This window comes from Ambystoma mexicanum, chromosome 6p (assembly GCF_040938575.1).
Source record: "Ambystoma mexicanum isolate Mex_15411 chromosome 6p, UKY_AmexF1_1, whole genome shotgun sequence".
Lineage (NCBI taxonomy): Eukaryota > Metazoa > Chordata > Amphibia > Caudata > Ambystomatidae > Ambystoma > Ambystoma mexicanum.
Window position 1 is genome coordinate 80,583,106 of NC_090935.1, and position 17,751 is coordinate 80,600,856.

Below are 17,751 nucleotides of genomic sequence, written 5' to 3' on the forward strand. Positions count from 1 at the left end.
TGAGAACAGTGGCTGTGAAATGCCATGCAACTGTCCCACTGTGTGCTGGTAGGTGCCTGTGGCCAGGAAGTGGAGTACAGACACCACCTTCAGTAGGGGTGGGATGGCGGTTGGGCTATCTATCATGCTCACGAGGTCAGCATGTGTCATGTCCACAATGGCGATTATGGTGTCCCGGTCCAAACGGTAGAGGGTGTGGATCTGCTCAGCAGTGAGGTTGAACGGATCAGCTCGGAGGCGTGGGATTGCGGGCCGCCTGCGTGGTGGTAGTGGCAGTGCTTGTGGGCCTTGCTGACCCTGCCTTGCCCTCCTCCTCCTCCTTCTCCTCCGTCTCCCCTGTGCGCCCGGTTGTTGTACCTGTTGTTGTTCGTCGTCTTCTTGTAGTTGTAGCACTTGCAGTGCTATCTGGTGCCCCAGGCCCAACATCGCTAGTCCTGCCGGTAGCATTTTGGAGTGGGAGTGGTTGTGGGAGGGGTTTGGGTCTGCTATATATGTGCTGTCGGCCTGTATGGCCTCCACCTGTGCTGATTGAATGAATCTGTGGCAGATGCAATCCCTTCTGGCCGAGCACGTCCCGCACGTAAGGCTGCATTTGGCCGCATGGCATCTTGGGATTGGAATCATGTATCAAATCCCGATGGCAGTGTGATGTACTTTGACTGATTTTCATGCTATGCTCCCATTGTTACACATGCTATGATTGCAGCCGCTTACATACCTGTGAAGAGTCAGTGGTATGTAGGGCTCGATCGATGGCCGACCCTCATGCAGCACAGTATCGTACTTCACCGACGGGCGTGGCGTCCCATTTGTGATTGCAGCCAGTTAGCATTATGACACACAGCCGCACTACATTGATGTAATTGTGAATGCAAGCGTTCACAGAAGCCTTTTCGACGTAATGTTGCAAGTGAGGAATTCGAAGGCCAGGATTTTTGGTTGCGAAGTAGCGGTGAGGAGACGCCCACAGGTCTGCCTGGAAATGTAACGTTCTATTGTTGAATGTCCTTGGGACAGGGCCCATAACGAGCAAGCAATGAATGACATGAATTGAATGGGATGCGCAATAGCGTAGTGGACGATAAGGCAGGACGTTCCCAAGTCCATCTAGCTTCACGACACTACAGATCCGGCCAGGAGCACAGTGGTTTTTGCAGACTGCATTACGCACAGACGCGATGGAAGTTTCACATATTATGTGAGTGAATGTTCATGCGTTTTCATTGCGGGATGAGGGAATGATGAATGGATGCATGGACAGATGATTCCATTTAGGGTCTGCCATGTACATGTGTTTTTTGATTCAATCCCCTTCCCCTGCGCTATGTGATGCAAGGCTGCCATAGTGGGACTTACGTCTATCTGCCCTTGTCGGATCCTCCCTGTCTCGACGCGCCTTCATACACTTGTGTCTAGGCACGTTACTAATCCCATGTCATGGGTTCTATCTTGACGGACGCATGCACAGTAACCGACGTTGCCAATGGTGTATTAACCTCGATTGGTTTCGTTATGTATCGATACTGATTTAGGGGTGTGTATATTCCTTTGGAGTGGGCTAGCATGCATATGGGTGTGGATTTGGTGTGTTGAATGAAGATAGTGATGCATCATGTGTCATGTAGTGCAATCGGTTAATTTGTGTTTCATTTTGGTGACAGGTATCTCCTGCCCTATTGCAGATGCCATCTGTACGCCACTCCTCCAGATGGTTTTTACTCTCGACACCTGCAGCTTCGGGTGAATCAGTGGAGCAGCATTACGATCTTATGGGACGATCGCCAATGGGCCACATGCCCTTACGCTGTTCTGGTGGCTAGGTGCAACATTTCGGCCTTTCAGCTGGACTAGTGCCTGCCTCATGGGACGGACCTGCGGTTCTTGCCGCTTCCATGTTGCCTTTTGGAACGTTGATGTTGGCCCTGTGTGCCATGATGGTACAGGGCGTCACACAAGTGGAAGCTGGTCAATTATTGCAGATGCAGCCCTCGGTGATGATGGATGTTTTGGTGTTATTTTACAAATTGCTGTGAGGCCTTTGTCATTTGGATGTGCATTTAAATTGTATTCCGATATTTGGCGTGTTGCGTTATTCTTTGCAGGTGATGTGGCGATTTTCGATTTGTGGCGGTATGTATTGCGAGATGATCTGCATTGTGTTCCGCCTTCTGAGTTGAGTTGTGTGGTACAGTACTGGCCGCTTTTGCCTACGTAGCACAGTGTGGTCACGGATAGGGGCTGCCATTGTGACTGTTTACATGATGTGCTGTTCAGGGGCGGGGGATTGGCTTTTGGCCGACTGGTGCCTGTCAGCCAGGTCGATTGATGGTATGATGGGATGTTCAGAATGTGGCTGGTCACAGGTGCCTGTGTTTGCGTGCGTTTGTTGGAGGGGGACTGGGGTCATGTCCATTGGAATAGCTTCTGTATTCATGCCATCTGTGCCCTGCAGCTCCCATCGGCCCCTCTTGGGATGTGCCTGGCTGCTCAGTCACTCTGCCAACTTGTGTGGTACATGCTTCTGCTGATGGTTGGTTTGTTTACTGGCAAGAGTACAGGTCTGGTGCAATCCCCCTCAGGATGCTGTTTTGGATGTTGCCTTGCGCTGGTGGCAAGCGATGGGGGACTACTGTTGTTTTGTGTCATGTGTTCTTGATTTCCATTTTGATGTCTTGTACCTTCACATGCCTGTGCTGCATCAGTACGGCTATGGTGAAATGCCGTACATGGATGCCCACTCACGGGGCGCTTCGAACACCTGCATGCATTTCTACGTTGGCATGCATGGGTGAATTGTAGATTTCACTGGTTGCATGGTGTGAGTACATTGCGCCTGCCAGGAGTTGTGCAATGTGGCCAGGGAGTGGAGTACAGGCACTCAGTGGGCCATTTACGGTTGGTTCACGATGCCGTATTTCTCGCCATGGCGGAATGGTCCATTCCGCCATGCCTGATGGCGTTAGGTACATGTCCGCTAGGGTCGGAATTGGCGTACCGTTGCACCATGGTGGTGTTTGCGGTTTGGCATGGTGCGCGCGCGCGTGCTTAGTGCAGTTAGCGTTGGCGTTCACTACGGTGTCGCTAATGGCTTCGTACTTTGCGGTGACGGGTCATAGTCGCACCGAGCGCTTTTCGATGGCGGTATTGCATTTCCGCCATCGTTTTCCCCTTTCCGCCAGGGTCGTAATGAGGGCCTATGACTTTCGACATTATTACATTCGACTTTATGACTATAAACCGTGCAATTGCTATGTTACGCCATCTTCTTGGCCACAAGCCAAATGCTTTGGCAAACTAAAGACTGGTCTGCATTGGATAGGTGCTTGTAGTGGGAGACAGCTTTGAATAGGCTGCTGGTCAAGTGACCACGCCCTGCCACTCAGTTGCCCCACCCACTTCCAGTTTTCTTGCCTTTGAATCCTCTACTCTAGGAATGTATGCCAGCTGCAGACAGATGGCATTGAGTAGGCTGCTGGTCATGTGTCCAGGCCCTGCCACTCAGTTGCTCCACCCACCTCCCGTTTTTCACGCCTTCCAAGTCTCTACTCAATTACTGTATTTTTATGTTTCTTATTTTTATCGTTTGAAGCTCAGACCTAGCTCTAGAGCAGCGGAGCGTTGTTGGGCTGCCATCTTTTAAAAGCAGAGCATTACTGTGAGCTCTGTGCATCAGTATTGGCATCCATTGGAATTAGTCCTTGTTCAGGTGTTGAAAGAGCCATGTTTTGAGAGATTTGCATAACTGAAGAATTGTGGGGCATTCCAAGCCAACACTGGGCTCGAGTTCGAGAGAGCAGGTGCATGACAAGAGAAGACCTGTTTGTGGGTCATTTCTTTGGGGCCGCCAACCATCCTGTAGAGAGTTAGGAGGATCTGTGGAGCCTGAACATATAGTGCCACATTATGTTTATTAATGTTTACTTGATAAGTGAAAAAAAAAAAGTGTTTTAAATTTGTTAAACCACTTTTCAATGATGCACATTTTCGCTGCGCTGCTCGGCATTAATTTTTCTGGTGCCCTTCATCTCTCCGGGGCTTTGCGTGCTGTGAGGATGCATTCCTTTGTGCTTTGCATTGCCATCCTTGTGGCAATTTCCAAGATGGCTGCATCAATTGCCTTGTTCTGAAGGCTGCTTCCAGTCTCCTTAAATACCGTTGGACACTAAGACTGTGAAAATGGCCTATCGGGGACCGGCAGGCTTTAACTGGCCCCCATCGCCAAAGGCCCACTACCTAGGGCCCTGTCTGTTCCACTGTCCATTGCCTGGCCGGGCCTGGGTGCCCTTTTCTACACCTCCTCCCATGCTTCACATGAGTGCTGAGGAAATGTCCATGTCATCGAGGCACGCGGAAAGAAATGGTCCATTTAAAACTTCTCTGCAATTCATTTGCTTTAAGTACCCTCATCGATCCTTTCCTACAAACCTGGACTGTTCAACCTCTCACTCCTTCTCATTCTGTACTCCAACTAAACTAGCATAGCAGTCACTAATTGTTTCACCTGCCCTGCTGAAAAATCTAATTTAGCCTGCCTGTGATTTTTCCATGTGTTAGCCTGCCGTATTTGAAAATGAAATTTAGCCTGCCCTTGCTGGTTCATGTGTTAGCCTGCCCATATGCCCTGTGACCACTGCTTTCATCTGCCTTGCCACACTTTTCAAATTATGGTGTGCCAGGTGACCACTGTGCTTTACCTGCATGCTTTCCCACCCTAGCTCTCTTGTCTCCTCTGCCTCAACCCCCTTTTCAAATCCATTCCCTCTTCTTTCTTCCCTCATTTGTCACCCACCCCCCCCTCCACTTCAGTTACCGTAGTCTCTGTCTCTCCTATCTTTTCCAACTGCTTCTCTATCGACTACCCTTCCCTTCTCACTAAGTCTGGTAGGAAGAAGTTCAAAAAGGATATCCTGGTCTCTAAGCCAGGCCTACCCATCGTTGATACCCTCACCAATGCTTCCTCCAGACAGACTCTCACCGACATACTCTTTGTTGTTCCTTTCCCAGACCTATGGACTCTTCATATGTTTTCTGTGCTCTCGCCTTACGGATCCTCTCCCATTAACGGTGAAACCCAGTGGGAGGCCCTCCTTTACTCCTTCCACTCCTCTAAAGTCATCATTAATGTTTACCTGAAAGGTACCATCTTGGTCCCTCAGACCAAACTCCTCCTCTTTGACAGATGTTTCCCATGCCTTATCAAATTCCTTTCATATCCCGCTATCTCTTCTCTCCAATCTTCGGCTTCCTTGCCCCAACCCTATGCCTCTTCTCTGGCACCCTCTTCCTCCTCCTTGGCCACCCTGCCCTCTCCTCCTTCTTCCTCTGCCCTCTCTTGGGCTCCTCCTATACCTCCGCAGGGAGTACATCTAATGTGTACTCCTCCCAGGAAGTCTTTCAAGGATGGCAACCTTCTCCACCTCGCCACCCTTAACTCTTGCTCAGCTGTCAAACACTCCTTTGATATCTGCCATCTCCTGGAAGAACATGACCTTGATGTACTTGGTCTCACCGAGACATGGTTCACAGCCAGCTCTGTCACAAGCTTTGACACTCTTCTCCCTGATAGCTACACGATCCTCTCTGTTCCCAAAGGCAACCACACTGGTGGGGGTGTAGCCTTGATTTTCTCTGATTAGATTCCTGCCTCTACCATTCCTAGGCAGGCCTATACCTCCTTTGAATGCCTTGTCTGTGGGTGTTCTCTCTTTCCTGGCCACTCTCTCACTGTGGCCACTATCTACCGACCTCTCTTGCTCCCTCCTGCCCTCGACCACTAAACTCCTCCTCCGTGGAGGTTTCAGCATCTACCTAGATGCTTCCTGCCCCTCCTCTGGACTCTTTCCCAATCTCAGCCTTTTTTTCTATTCTTCCCTCTGACCCGTCTCATTCTGCAGGGCACACTCTGGATGTTCTCATCTCCTCTGACCTCCCCCTCTCTAACCCTCTCACCACTCCTCTCCCCAAGAGCGATCACTTTCTCCTTTACTCCCACCTCTCCCTCTCTACCCCGCAGGCCAAGCCAGCTCCAGCACTGTCACCTACCTTCTCGGTCATCCAGCCCATGAAGATTGTATCAGTTGAGGCTTTCGCTGCCACTTTCTCCCCTCTGCCTCCACCTCTGGCTGACTCTCATCCTGATACTGCCCTTTCAAAGCTCCACTCTGCTATCTCTGACACTCTTGATGTTCTTGCCCTTGTCACGAGGATCCGCCTGAAGCCCAAAGCCAATTACAGCTCTTGGTATGACTCTGACATCGTCACACTTAAATGCAAGTGTAGGGTTGTCGAGAGGAAATGGCAAGCATCTTGTGCATCCACTGACAAACTGGCCTGCCGCCAGCTCCAAAGGCAATATCGGCTGTCGTTCCACACTAAGAAAAGAGCCTGCATCCAAGCCCGCGTTTCTACAGCATCTAACAACTCGGCCAGACTCTTTAATATCTGCAAGGAGCTGGCCAATCCTGCTTCCGTCTCTACCTCTCCTGTGCCCTCCAAGGACCTCTGGATGGCCCTGGCTTCTCATTTCATCTAAAAAAACAGGACATTCTGTCCACCCTCTCATCCTTTCCTACTCTCCTCCTCTTCCCGCTTCTTACTCTGCTCCCTCTCTCCCCCCTCAGCTGCCCAAACTCCCTCTTTTTCTTTCTTTCCTCTGTTTTCCACAATAAGATTTCTAGACAAGTTTGATCTGTGAAAATCTTGGAAAAAAAGGTTCCTCCCTGTTTGTCCATAACCATCAAGGGCAATATTGACACCCTTGCTCCTGCCCTGGCTGACTTCTGCAATCACTCCTTCACTGCTGGAGCATTCCCCAACCCTCTGAAGCACTCTCTTGTACACCATCTTCTCATAAAACCCACAGCCAAACCCTCCTGCCTGACTAACTATCACACGATCTCCATCACCCCTTTCCTGGGCAAACTCCTGGAAACGCTAGCCATCTCTCAGCTTAACCTCCACACTGATTCTGTTGGCTGTCTTCATGACCATCAGTCTGACTTCAGAGCAGTATTACCAAAAGCAGGTAAAGTTCCCAACCTTTTTATCGTGCTTGCGGAGTAACACAGCGTTAATGCGGATGCCCATAGAAGACGGTTTTGAACCAAGACTGCCGCTGAGAGTTGTGACGAGCGTCGGAATGAATGAGTAATGTTTTCTGCTTCGCCAGCTTAATTGCCGGGACAGCCAAAAGGTCAAACTGCACGCGATTGAAAACACGTGGTCCTCTCTGTGAAGGGGGCACTGCATATGAGCATTGAGCCAGTATTCTTTCTCCTGGTGGACAACAGCAGCTAAAGAGGTTGTGCAGCAGTGCCGTGTTTTCTCATCTGATGGTCCTGTATGTAAAATTGCGGGCTACAAATTTGAAAAAAAAGAACTTACAGATGACAACAAATTGCTTGTACAAATCTACTGTTGGGGTACAAAGTCGTTTTCGACTTACTTTGAAGAAATTCTGTCATGAAGATGGCCTAAGAAAAGAAAGTTTAAAGACACTAGGGATAGTGTCTGGAATAAATTAACCGCCGGAACATGCAGACAGTCATCTAGAATACCCATGCCAATTAATTGTGTTATTTTTTTTCATGCAAACAAAGTGGTCAGAGTAATATAAAACCCTGTAGTATTCTCCTCCCCTCCTTTGTCAAATTGGTGCTTGGTGCACCTTTTTTTGAGATTTATATAGCTTTTTAGTTATTGGCAAATTGTTATAAAATGTGTAATACTGTGTATGTGGCAATCTCTGCCTTTTTAATGTTATACAACATGTGATAATAATAACATTGAAATTAATTTTGTAAGTACTGTATATGCAGTGGATTCATGACTTTAGAAAGGAACAAATGTAATAGGTATCTGTCTATTGTGTAATTGTGCTTTCACTTCAGAACACTGGGGCAATGGAAAGAGGGGTATCAGACTCACCTTTATGACTTCAGAGCAGCCAGAAGAAAGGAAATGGCCCTCCTGAACATCTGTGAAGACCTGCTCTACAACCCTGATTCTAATCTCCCCACTGTCCTCATCTTACTCGATCTCTCCTCTGCCTTCCACGCAGTCAACCATGCCATTATGCTCAACCACCTCTGTGATAACCTGGGTGCCATTGATCAGGCCCTGGATGAACTACACAGTATCTAACTAAACTAAACAACTATAACAGACTATACATTCATTATGGCAGGCAGCATCTAGGCAGCACAGGAAAGGTGTGCCAGAGAAAGGGAATGCTGACCCGTACATTCAAGGCTCCATTGATGCTGCAGTCCCTGCACCCAAGGTCTCCCCTCAGGGGTTTAAAATTGAATTTACCCCTCTGAATGCCCCATAGCATGGAAGGTGTGTGTTGCTGCTGGAGAGAAATATGATGGCATGAGCTTCGATTGCTGGTGGACAGGTTGTGGAGGTTAGGGGGGTCTGGCACAGTATCAGGAATGAAAGGGTGTGGGGGTCAAGTCAGTGGTGTGAGAACAGCTCCGGCCTGGAGAGGTGGTGGTTTGAGGCTCAATGGTAGTTTGGTGGAGATAAATGGACGCAGCGTAGGGCCTGGTACTGTCTCGCGGTCTGTTTTGGGCGCATTCCCGAAGGCGATACTAAATATTTGCAAAACTGAAGGGATGAGAGGGAAATGGACTTCCGGGGACCAAGGCTCGAGCGGGGCTAGCATATTCTTCAGTAATGGAGCTCTGTGACTTGGGAGCGCAGGCAGAGGGGGCCTGCGGCCTGGTCTTGTTCTGGCCTAATACAAAATGGAGTCGCGAGCAGTGGGCCTTTCTAGTGCTACGGGCATACTGCTATGCACTGCTGGTATGCTAGATATTGCCTGATGGGGTGGATCGCTTCCCCTTGTACTTTATATTGCCTTATATGGTGTTCACCATCTTTGAAAGCGCCTAGGGGGGTGGGATGGCCCCATTTTCATCCCAACATTACTAAAGTCAGAATTAAATGTATCATCAATTATTAAAAAGCAAGACTAAAACATCATCATAGGAAATTCGTCTTGACATTTTCTGGGCATTTTTTGAACATCGCTTAACTGCAGAATATGCATACAAATACAGGAATCAGTAGTAATTAAAGCAAATAAAAGCATTGACTCTCGCATACAAAGAAAACAAATTCACAGAATAGGCACTCAATCCGCACCCCTGGTGGTGTGGGGGTAATGGAACAGAATCTTGCCCTCCATGTGTTTATCAGATAGTTCACAACTGAATGCACTGCCAGTTCATCTTTTGAATTGACGCAAAATGCTAATGCGTTGTTTAAAGATGTAAATGATCTATACTTGAATAGCAGCATGAGATATCTCTTTCTAATATAGCGAAAAATCACGAAAAACTGATTTAGATAAGCGTACACAATATAAGGGCCATACTCTATAACATGGCAGCTAGCTGGAGCGTTAGTACCCTTTAATGGCTAAATGTTGCCACTTTCAGTGCAGACCTTGATTGTCATTGTCTCATTCATGAGTCGGTGGGTGGGCTATCTTCATTAATTCAAATGCACTGAGCTTTCTTTCAAGTCAATAAGAAAGGCTGGGCTTTCCCATGCCCAGTACAAGAGAATGTTCACGCATTACCAAGTGTTTAATCATTTGCTAGTGCCTAACTTTTTTCCGGAACATCCATATGGGTTACGTTGTTCTATTAAAAATGTGTCCCACTTATTTCCAATGTTTTTAATGTTCCCTTTTCAACCCAGGCTCCTCGCTCTGTCTGCAGTGAGAGCTGTCTTCCAGGGTACAGAAAAGCTCCTATAAAGCAGATGCCCACCTGCTGCTTTGACTGTGTGCCGTGTGCCGAAGGAGAGTTTTCAAACAGCACCGGTGAGTGATGTCTTTGCAGCTGTTATTGTTCAGAAGGGCACAATACTATGCGCACACTGTGTGTCAATAACCTATAGGTTATACTCTGTGTACACTTTTACTAAAGCTTTCTATAACTGTGAAGACCCTTTGAAGGAGCACCCACTCTCTGAATAAGATGGAATCACTGGCCACTTCTCACTCTCAAATTTCACTTCTTGTGATTACAGAAACCTGGATCTCCCCTCATGTCTCTGCTACACTAGCAGCTTTCCACACTGACTCTGCTACCATCTCCCACTCTCCCTGACCTGTTTGGAAGTGCTGTGGCGTGGGGTTCCTAATTAATATGGCCCTCAACACTCCCCCTGTCCCCTCTATGACAGCAACTGTTCCTCATTTGAATATGCCACTATTAAACTCCTCCCTCATACTCCTCTCACTGTTATGGCTCTATATTAATATGATATGGTATTTTTAACTTGCCTATACACAAATGTTTCTAGGCACCACAAAACAAGGAAGGGGAGACAAAAAGAAGACAGGACAAATGATACTACTAGCCCTTGTGTCATTCCGATCGTGCAAGTGCGACAGCAAAATTGCAAGGGGGGAAAGGGAGAGGGGGAAGTGCAGGGATGAGGCTAGGGGGAAGTGCAAACAGGACACCATGGCTCTGCGTAATTGCAGCCAGGGCAGCGTTGATCTGGGTAAGTGCATGAAAAGCAGGGGGCAATAGGTGTTAGTTACAGCCCCTAAGTGTGTGGTATGCCCAGAGACAGTGCAGGAAGACTAGTGATGGAGGGGCCTAGTAGCCTGTGAGACTCTGAGGGTACCCAGCAACAAACCAGGTCAGGCAGACAGGAAGATTAGCAAGTAAGAGGGAGAGAGAAGGCAGAGGAGAAAAGTAAGGTCTTGAGCAGCTTTTGGAACTTCAGGTGGTCCGTCTCAAGTTTGAGAGGGGTAGGAAGGCCGTTCCAGAGGGAGGCACCTGCAAAGGAAAGAGACCTGCCCCCCAGTCTCTGGTTAGAGAAGCATATGACCCCCAGAAAGTTTGAGATAGCTAAGCGAAGTGCTAAAGAACAAAGGTATTTATGGAGAGAGAGTTGGATACAGTGCATGCCCCAGGCCCAGAAAGCTTTGTGGATGATGCAAAGGGTCTTGAACTTGATCCTTGCAGACACTGGTAGCCAGTGCAGAGATTTCAGGGCTGGTGAGATGTGGTCCCTGGGCTTGAGGCCAAGGATAAGTCTTGCAGTCCTGTTCTGAATTAGTTGAAAGGGGCGGAGAGTAGAGTTGGCAGATTGAGAAAGAGGCTGTTGCAGTAGTCCAGCCTGGAGAACCAGAGCTCTGGAGACAGTGAGCTTCTGGGCGAAGGTGAAAAAATGTAGAATACCTCTGAGAAATGCAGCTGGAAGTGGGCCTTGTTGGTAAGGTCCGTCATGTGAGGAGAGCAGGAGAGGGTGGAGTCAAAGATGACCCCAAGGTTTTAGCCTCCGAGGAAGGCAAGGATAGAGGGCACATGGATGGCAGCCAGAGTGAGAGAGGGAAAGAGGGTGAAGGAGCCCCAATGAGACATATCTCAATCTTACTGGCATTGAGGAAGAGATTTTTGGAGGCGATCATTCTTGAATCGCAGATTGACAGTCAGGAAGGAGAGAAGGCTGAGGGAAGCCTGAAAGAGAGGTGTGTGTCAGCCACATAACACTGGAAGTTAGAAGAGAAATTGAATATCAGGTGAGCCAAAGGGGCCTATTAGACATTGAAGAGCCAGAGTGAGAGCATAGAGCCCTGGAGGACACCACATGTGGAGAGAAAGGTGGTGGAGATAAAGGACCCAAGTTGGACCTGGGGGGGTCGATCTGTGAGGAAGTAGGGCAGCCACGCCAGAGCCTGATCTGCGATGCCCAGGTTCTCGCAGAGTCGGTTAATCAGGATGGTATGATTGACTGTATCAAAGACAGAGGAAACTTCCCACTGATCCTCTCAACTCCTTCTTTCCTGGTCTGAACCCTCCTCCTTGAATAACTTCCTACCGAAATCCCTATTGTCATACTGGGGTACTTTAACCTTCCCATGCCCACTGAAGACCTGCCTTGAACTTAAATCCCTCCTTCCTGGCCATTCCCTCTTTTTCCTGCATGACCAGTCTACCCAGCCTACCCACTCTGGTTGGATCTCTCTTGACCTTGTCTTTCTTGCTAATTCACTCCCTTCCTCCAACCTCTCAATTGACCCCTCTCCCTCGGATCACTCCATTATTTCATTTATCATCTCAGTCCCTCCACTTTCTACTCATCTCCCCTCTTCAATGATTAAGAGGAAATTCAGGCAGGTCACCTTACCTTAATGATGTGATGACCCATTTTCTGTATCTTTTCCCATTCAGAGTCATGCCTCTTCCATTCGCTATGTTTTTTCTCACATTAGCTATGCACTCATGACTTCATTTGACCAACACTATCCCTCACACATATAAACACCTTCCCATCCCCATCCTCAGTCTCAGATCACCTCAGAAATTCAGACTCTGAAATCCAAGAGGAAATGGGACCTATGATGAAGGTGCAAATTAGGAACACCTTCCATACTCCTAGGTTGCCAAAAATCACTTGCTGCTCTGACCGCTGCACTGGTCTCTGCCAAATCTTCCTCCTTCACAAACCTAATCCCGTCCCTTTGCAGTTACCCCTGAAAGGTTTCTTCTTCCCTCTGCTCTTTGCTCAAGCCACCCAAGCCAGTATCCATCCTTTCAGCCCTTTCTGCTAATGACGTTACTGAACACTTTTCTTCTAATATCTCTAAAATGCATGTCACAGCCCTTCTCTTTCTCGCTCCGCAACCATCCTTCTGTCCTTCTGTCCACTGTCCTTCTGTCCACTGCCATTCTTCCTCTACCACATCTACGTCTGACTACTTCTGCCCAACCTCCCCTTTTCAATTAGCACACATACAATCACTTCAAATAATCCGCAATTCAATTAAAGAAACCCTCTGCTGAGCCAAACGTCCCAGCACCCTGTTTCCCAGTTTCTCCCCTTCCACATTCCTTGTACTTGTGCATTTGAGCAGGTGCTCTTCAACTGGATCACTGAGTACCTTGCTGATGACAATCAAGTTTTGTTCTCCTTTCCCACTCACTGCAATGTAGATTGTAGATTGTAGATTGATGGTTATGCTCCCTCATGCTGAACTCTTAAAAAAGGCACATCATCTTTCTCCCAGCTTCCAACATCACACCTCCCCTCTCCTAGCCCCTTCCCATCTGACCGTCTTGCTCCCTCACCCAAGGCGTGCAATCTTTGTGTCTTTTTGATATTGAACTATGACTGCTGACTGTACCAATTCATCACTACAAACTCTTTTCAGAGCCCCCACTGGACCTGTGGCTGGTTGTTTCTTCTGATGTTCTTGTTTGAGACCCATGAAAGCTCTCACACTTCTTCAAACATATTAACAAAGGTTCTTACCTGAACTGAGACATATTTACTCGGTCCCACAAGTTGCACTGAAGTGTTGTTTCTTTATAGAATGTATAATATAATAAATTGCGGCAGTTAATTCTGTATTTTTATAGTAAATAATAGTGTAAAAGTAACTGAAAGTGTTTTCTCCTGCTTTCCTAAGTGACATGGATCCTACTTAGGGCAATTCTAAGTGTACTGGAGTGAGTGGAACCATTGCCCTATGCCTTTACCATCTTATTCTTGTATGTTTTCTATTACTGTTATTATAAATGCTTTGCAAGCACATGAGTGCTAAATCAAGGTACATTACTTTAAGCGAATTTGGAGGTCAGAGAATATTCTGCGTGTTGTATCATATTGTGTTTGTTGTGTAAGTCTAATTTTAATTTGGTACCCACCCATACCCTCATAAGAGTGATTTGAGGCTATCCAATCTCAACCCAATGATAGATTTTTGATCTAACTTTATGGACACCATGTTCTTCCACTTAGGAGATTTGTAGAAAGATATCCCTATTAATATACAATCACTATTTACCCTCACCTTTTTTACTTAGCTTACCTTTCTTAAAACTACTTGATTAATGATACTTGTTTTCCTTCTCTTTTCCATGTCATAATAAATTATCAAAACAATTACAAAACATACCCTTCACAAAATCACGACTAATAAAAATGATAAAGATCAGAAGTGTCCATAAAAAATTCAGATGAATTCATCTAAATCTTCTACAACACAGACTTAAAAGGTACATAATATGACTAAATATGTTACGCCCAATTAAAATGTAATTCTAGTAAAATGGCAGCCTCTTAAGTTCAAAGAAACCAGGTTCAGTAAATGACACACAATCTCGTCCCTACTTTTATGTGAAATACTGCATTAAGTAATGCAACGTAATCTCACCCTCCATGCCCTCGCCAAATAATGTACAAATGAGTGCAATTTAAGGTCACTTTCGCGTTTACATACAGTGCCAGCGCTTGCTTTGTGGTTCTGGCAGCTCTGCCCCTGAATAGCGGCTTAAGATACTTTCTCCTAATAACATGGTAAAGATGGCAGAATCAACGAAAATTCTGTACATTCTCGGTTTCATTTTCACATGAAAGCATTTGTTGGAAACATCACACAATTCCACTTTAGCAGTAATTCAGCCAAAGGTAACGTACCCAGGCGATGCTTAAGATATAACTCCCTGGAACATTTTGGGAATACAATATCCAAGTAACTTTCATAACCAAGGATCTACTTTAGCTCCCAGTACCTCGTTCCGCTCCCATTGCTTGAAATATCAGCAAGAAGTGCACCTACTTCATCATGCAAAAGGGCTTCTTTTTGTTGAGTACTTACTGATGAGCTGAGGTTCTGACCAGCAGCCACAATGGTCTAACAAAGTGAAGGCTTCCTTTAGATATTTCATCCAAGGTAAGGATGGACCACCATCCTGCAATAAAATATCTTCCATGGCCAATCTGTACATAGTTAGGGTTTGGACTTACATAGTGTCTCAATCCTCCAGTCCATCGACCTCTGGGAAGACAGGAATGGTGGGAGTTCATCTAGGAAGTCTCAGAAAATTGATCGCAAATTTATTTTCACTTACAATTACTTGATAATTATTGGTTCCTGTTTATTTCACCTATTCTTCCCTCCACTTCCATTCCTCTAAAACCTGGCTCTTGGAAGCAGCTGTAAAGCTGTGTGTGGTGGCTCGAAAAACAAGAAGAAGAAAATGTATGGATAAATGATGGAAAATGATAATTCTGTAACACTGAAGTATACATGCACTTTTATTGTGAGGGGCACCTCTTTACTTCTTAAATGTGCTGCTTCATGCACACCGGTAATGCCTCCTCAATCCCAGGTTGGGCAGACACAATACAAGTGGTAATAATAGAATGTGTTTTAATGCTGCCTTCCCTTAATAGTAGTAACTACTAACTGTAATCTTCAGTTTATACAAAAGGTCTTTGCAGTGAATGTGTAACTCACTGAGCTATCTGACAGGAGCACTTGTGGACCTGTATTGTAATGCAAACAGAGCCAGCAATGTCAGCTGCAGTTAAACTCTGCCTCCTGTAATCAGATCTTTATTTTATTTTTGCAGACATGGCAAACTGCATGAAATGTCCTGAGGACCAGTTGTCCAACACAGGGAAGAACGGCTGCATTAACAAGGTCATTGTTTACCTCTCCTACCATGATAGCCTAGGCATGGGCTTGGCCTTTGTAGCTGTTATCTTGTCTACAACAACAGCCGGAGTGCTTGGAATCTTTCTCCGATACTGGGATACGCCGATAGTGAAGGCTAACAACAGGGATCTCAGCTACACATTGCTCATCTCCCTGATGTTGACATTTCTCTGTTCCCTCTTATTCATTGGACGTCCTGCAAAATTGACCTGTCTTATCCAACAAACTGCATTTGGGATTATCTTCACTATTGCTGTGTCTTGTATATTATCAAAGACAATCACAGTTGTCATTGCCTTTAATGCCACCAGGCCTGGGAGCAGATTGAGCAGATGGATGGGGTCCCGGGTGTCTGCTTCCACGGTCCTCTTGTGCACTCTGGGAGAAGTACTCATTTGTCTCTGTTGGCTGTTGACCTCGCCACCTCACCCTCACACTGACATGCAGTCTGAAACTGGGAAGATGATCCTGCAGTGTGTCGAGGGCTCTAGCACTGCCTTCTATGCTGTGATTGGTTACATGGGACTGCTGGCCTTTGCCAGTTTCATGGTGGCTTTCCTAGCCAGGAACCTCCCTGACAGATTCAACGAGGCCAAGCTCATTACATTCAGCATGCTGGCGTTCTGCAGCGTCTGGGTATTTTTCATCCCAGCATACCTCAGCACTAAGGGCAGGTACATGGTAGCTGTGGAGATCTTTGCCATCTTGGCTTCCAGTGCTGGGCTGCTTGGCTGTATCTTCATACCCAAATGTTACATCATTCTGATCAGACCAGATATAAACACCAAAGAATATGGAAATTCGAAGAGTAACTTGTAGTGACCGAAAATCATATTGTGATTATATTTGTGTAGTGTCTAGAGGTAAAATGTATCTGTCTAAAAACAAAGAGGTTCTCTTGCGTCACTTAATTGGGGTTTTGGACTTAGGAAAATTTATTAGATTGGACCTGTTTGAAAAGAGTGAATTAACCATCAAAGTGAGAGGAACATTGAGGTTCAGCAAATGTTTGCAAGGAAGAAACACTTTCACCAATCCTGAGATTTATACAATGCAAGTCTGCTCGGCCACACTGTAATGAGAAGATTTTGGGGGTTTCAAATGGGAACGTTGTTCTTGAAAGTTCTTGAAAGTGAACCTGCAATACCAAATGGAACACCTGCTTTTTATGTATTTAAATGTGTATACAGCGCTGGACCTAACAAGAGCATCTTGGAGTTCTTTACACACTTTGATGGATGGAGGAGAAAGGAAATTACACACTTTCATTGCAGGATAAGAAGATCAGGATAGACAAAACTAGACAAAACTATGGTGGAAGAGGATATTTAGCTTGATTAAATGGGGGGAAGAGGTACGTTTGAGTGTGTACAAAGGAAAGAGGTGGTGCAGATGTGGAGTGAGAGGGCATTCCCGTCTCCGGGTGCATGATGGGCGAAGACCTATTTTTGTGTGCAAATCACGTTGCCGAGTGGTATATGCAGGGCACACATTTGTTTGTGTGGGTGATGAACATGAATTTGTCATAAAGGTTCTGAGGGATCTTGGGGCATAAAGCTGCTTAGATGTTATAGTGGCCTTTAAAAGCAATTAGTACCCAGCACAGGTTATTGTTAGTGTAACAAACTCACAAATTGGTGTGTTTGTGAGCCTTACCAGACAGTAAGCCCGCACACGTTCTTGTGCGTCCCTTGCACTGGTGTTCTATCATTTTGTTAAGGCTTTTTTTAAGGCCTTTTTAAGATTAAATGTAGTACCTTCTCTCCTTCCATGGTATACTATGGCCGCCACGGAAAGAGAAAGCAGATGCGTCTCATAGCTGAAAGAAACACCATTAGCACCCTGGTCTAACGGGCAGGGGTACTAATGGCAATAAGACCCTCACCTGCGGGTCATTGCCACACAAGGTAATGCCCCTTGATCCTTTGTTGTACTTATGGGCCCTGGGGGCATTACTGCATGCGATAATGGCCCGCCAGCCAGGGGCTTGTTGCATGATTATTTGGAGTTTTGTTAAACGTTGGATCTAACTGGGAGTGAGTTAGTGTGAAATATGTATTATTTTGGCAGATTTAGAATTATTCTTGTTTCTGTGTTCTGTATAACTTGGAGAGGGCATGGGGGTTATTGAGTAGTCCAGTTTTTAGGACATTTCTGTAGTCCAGTTTGGAAGGAATATGTGCTTGAACTGTGTTATGTACGTTTCATGGGACAAAGATGCGGCTTATCTTGCATAGGAAGTTGGGCTGAAGGTTGGGTGCATTGGTGACTACAGC

General features: G+C 46.3%; 1 protein-coding gene across 2 annotated transcripts in view; it reads left to right on the forward strand.

Annotated features, from left to right (window-relative positions):
• Positions 1 to 17,309, forward strand: part of LOC138510879 (vomeronasal type-2 receptor 26-like) — a 176,128-nt gene extending 158,819 nt beyond the window's left edge. For both annotated transcript variants that reach the window (XM_069626533.1, XM_069626534.1), the window contains 2 exons: positions 9,712 to 9,835; positions 15,390 to 17,309. In XM_069626533.1, coding sequence (XP_069482634.1) covers positions 9,712 to 9,835; positions 15,390 to 16,294 — 1,029 coding nt within the window. In that variant the 3' untranslated portion in view covers positions 16,295 to 17,309. The remainder of the gene's footprint in view (positions 1 to 9,711; positions 9,836 to 15,389) is intronic.
• Positions 17,310 to 17,751: the final 442 nt, after the last annotated feature.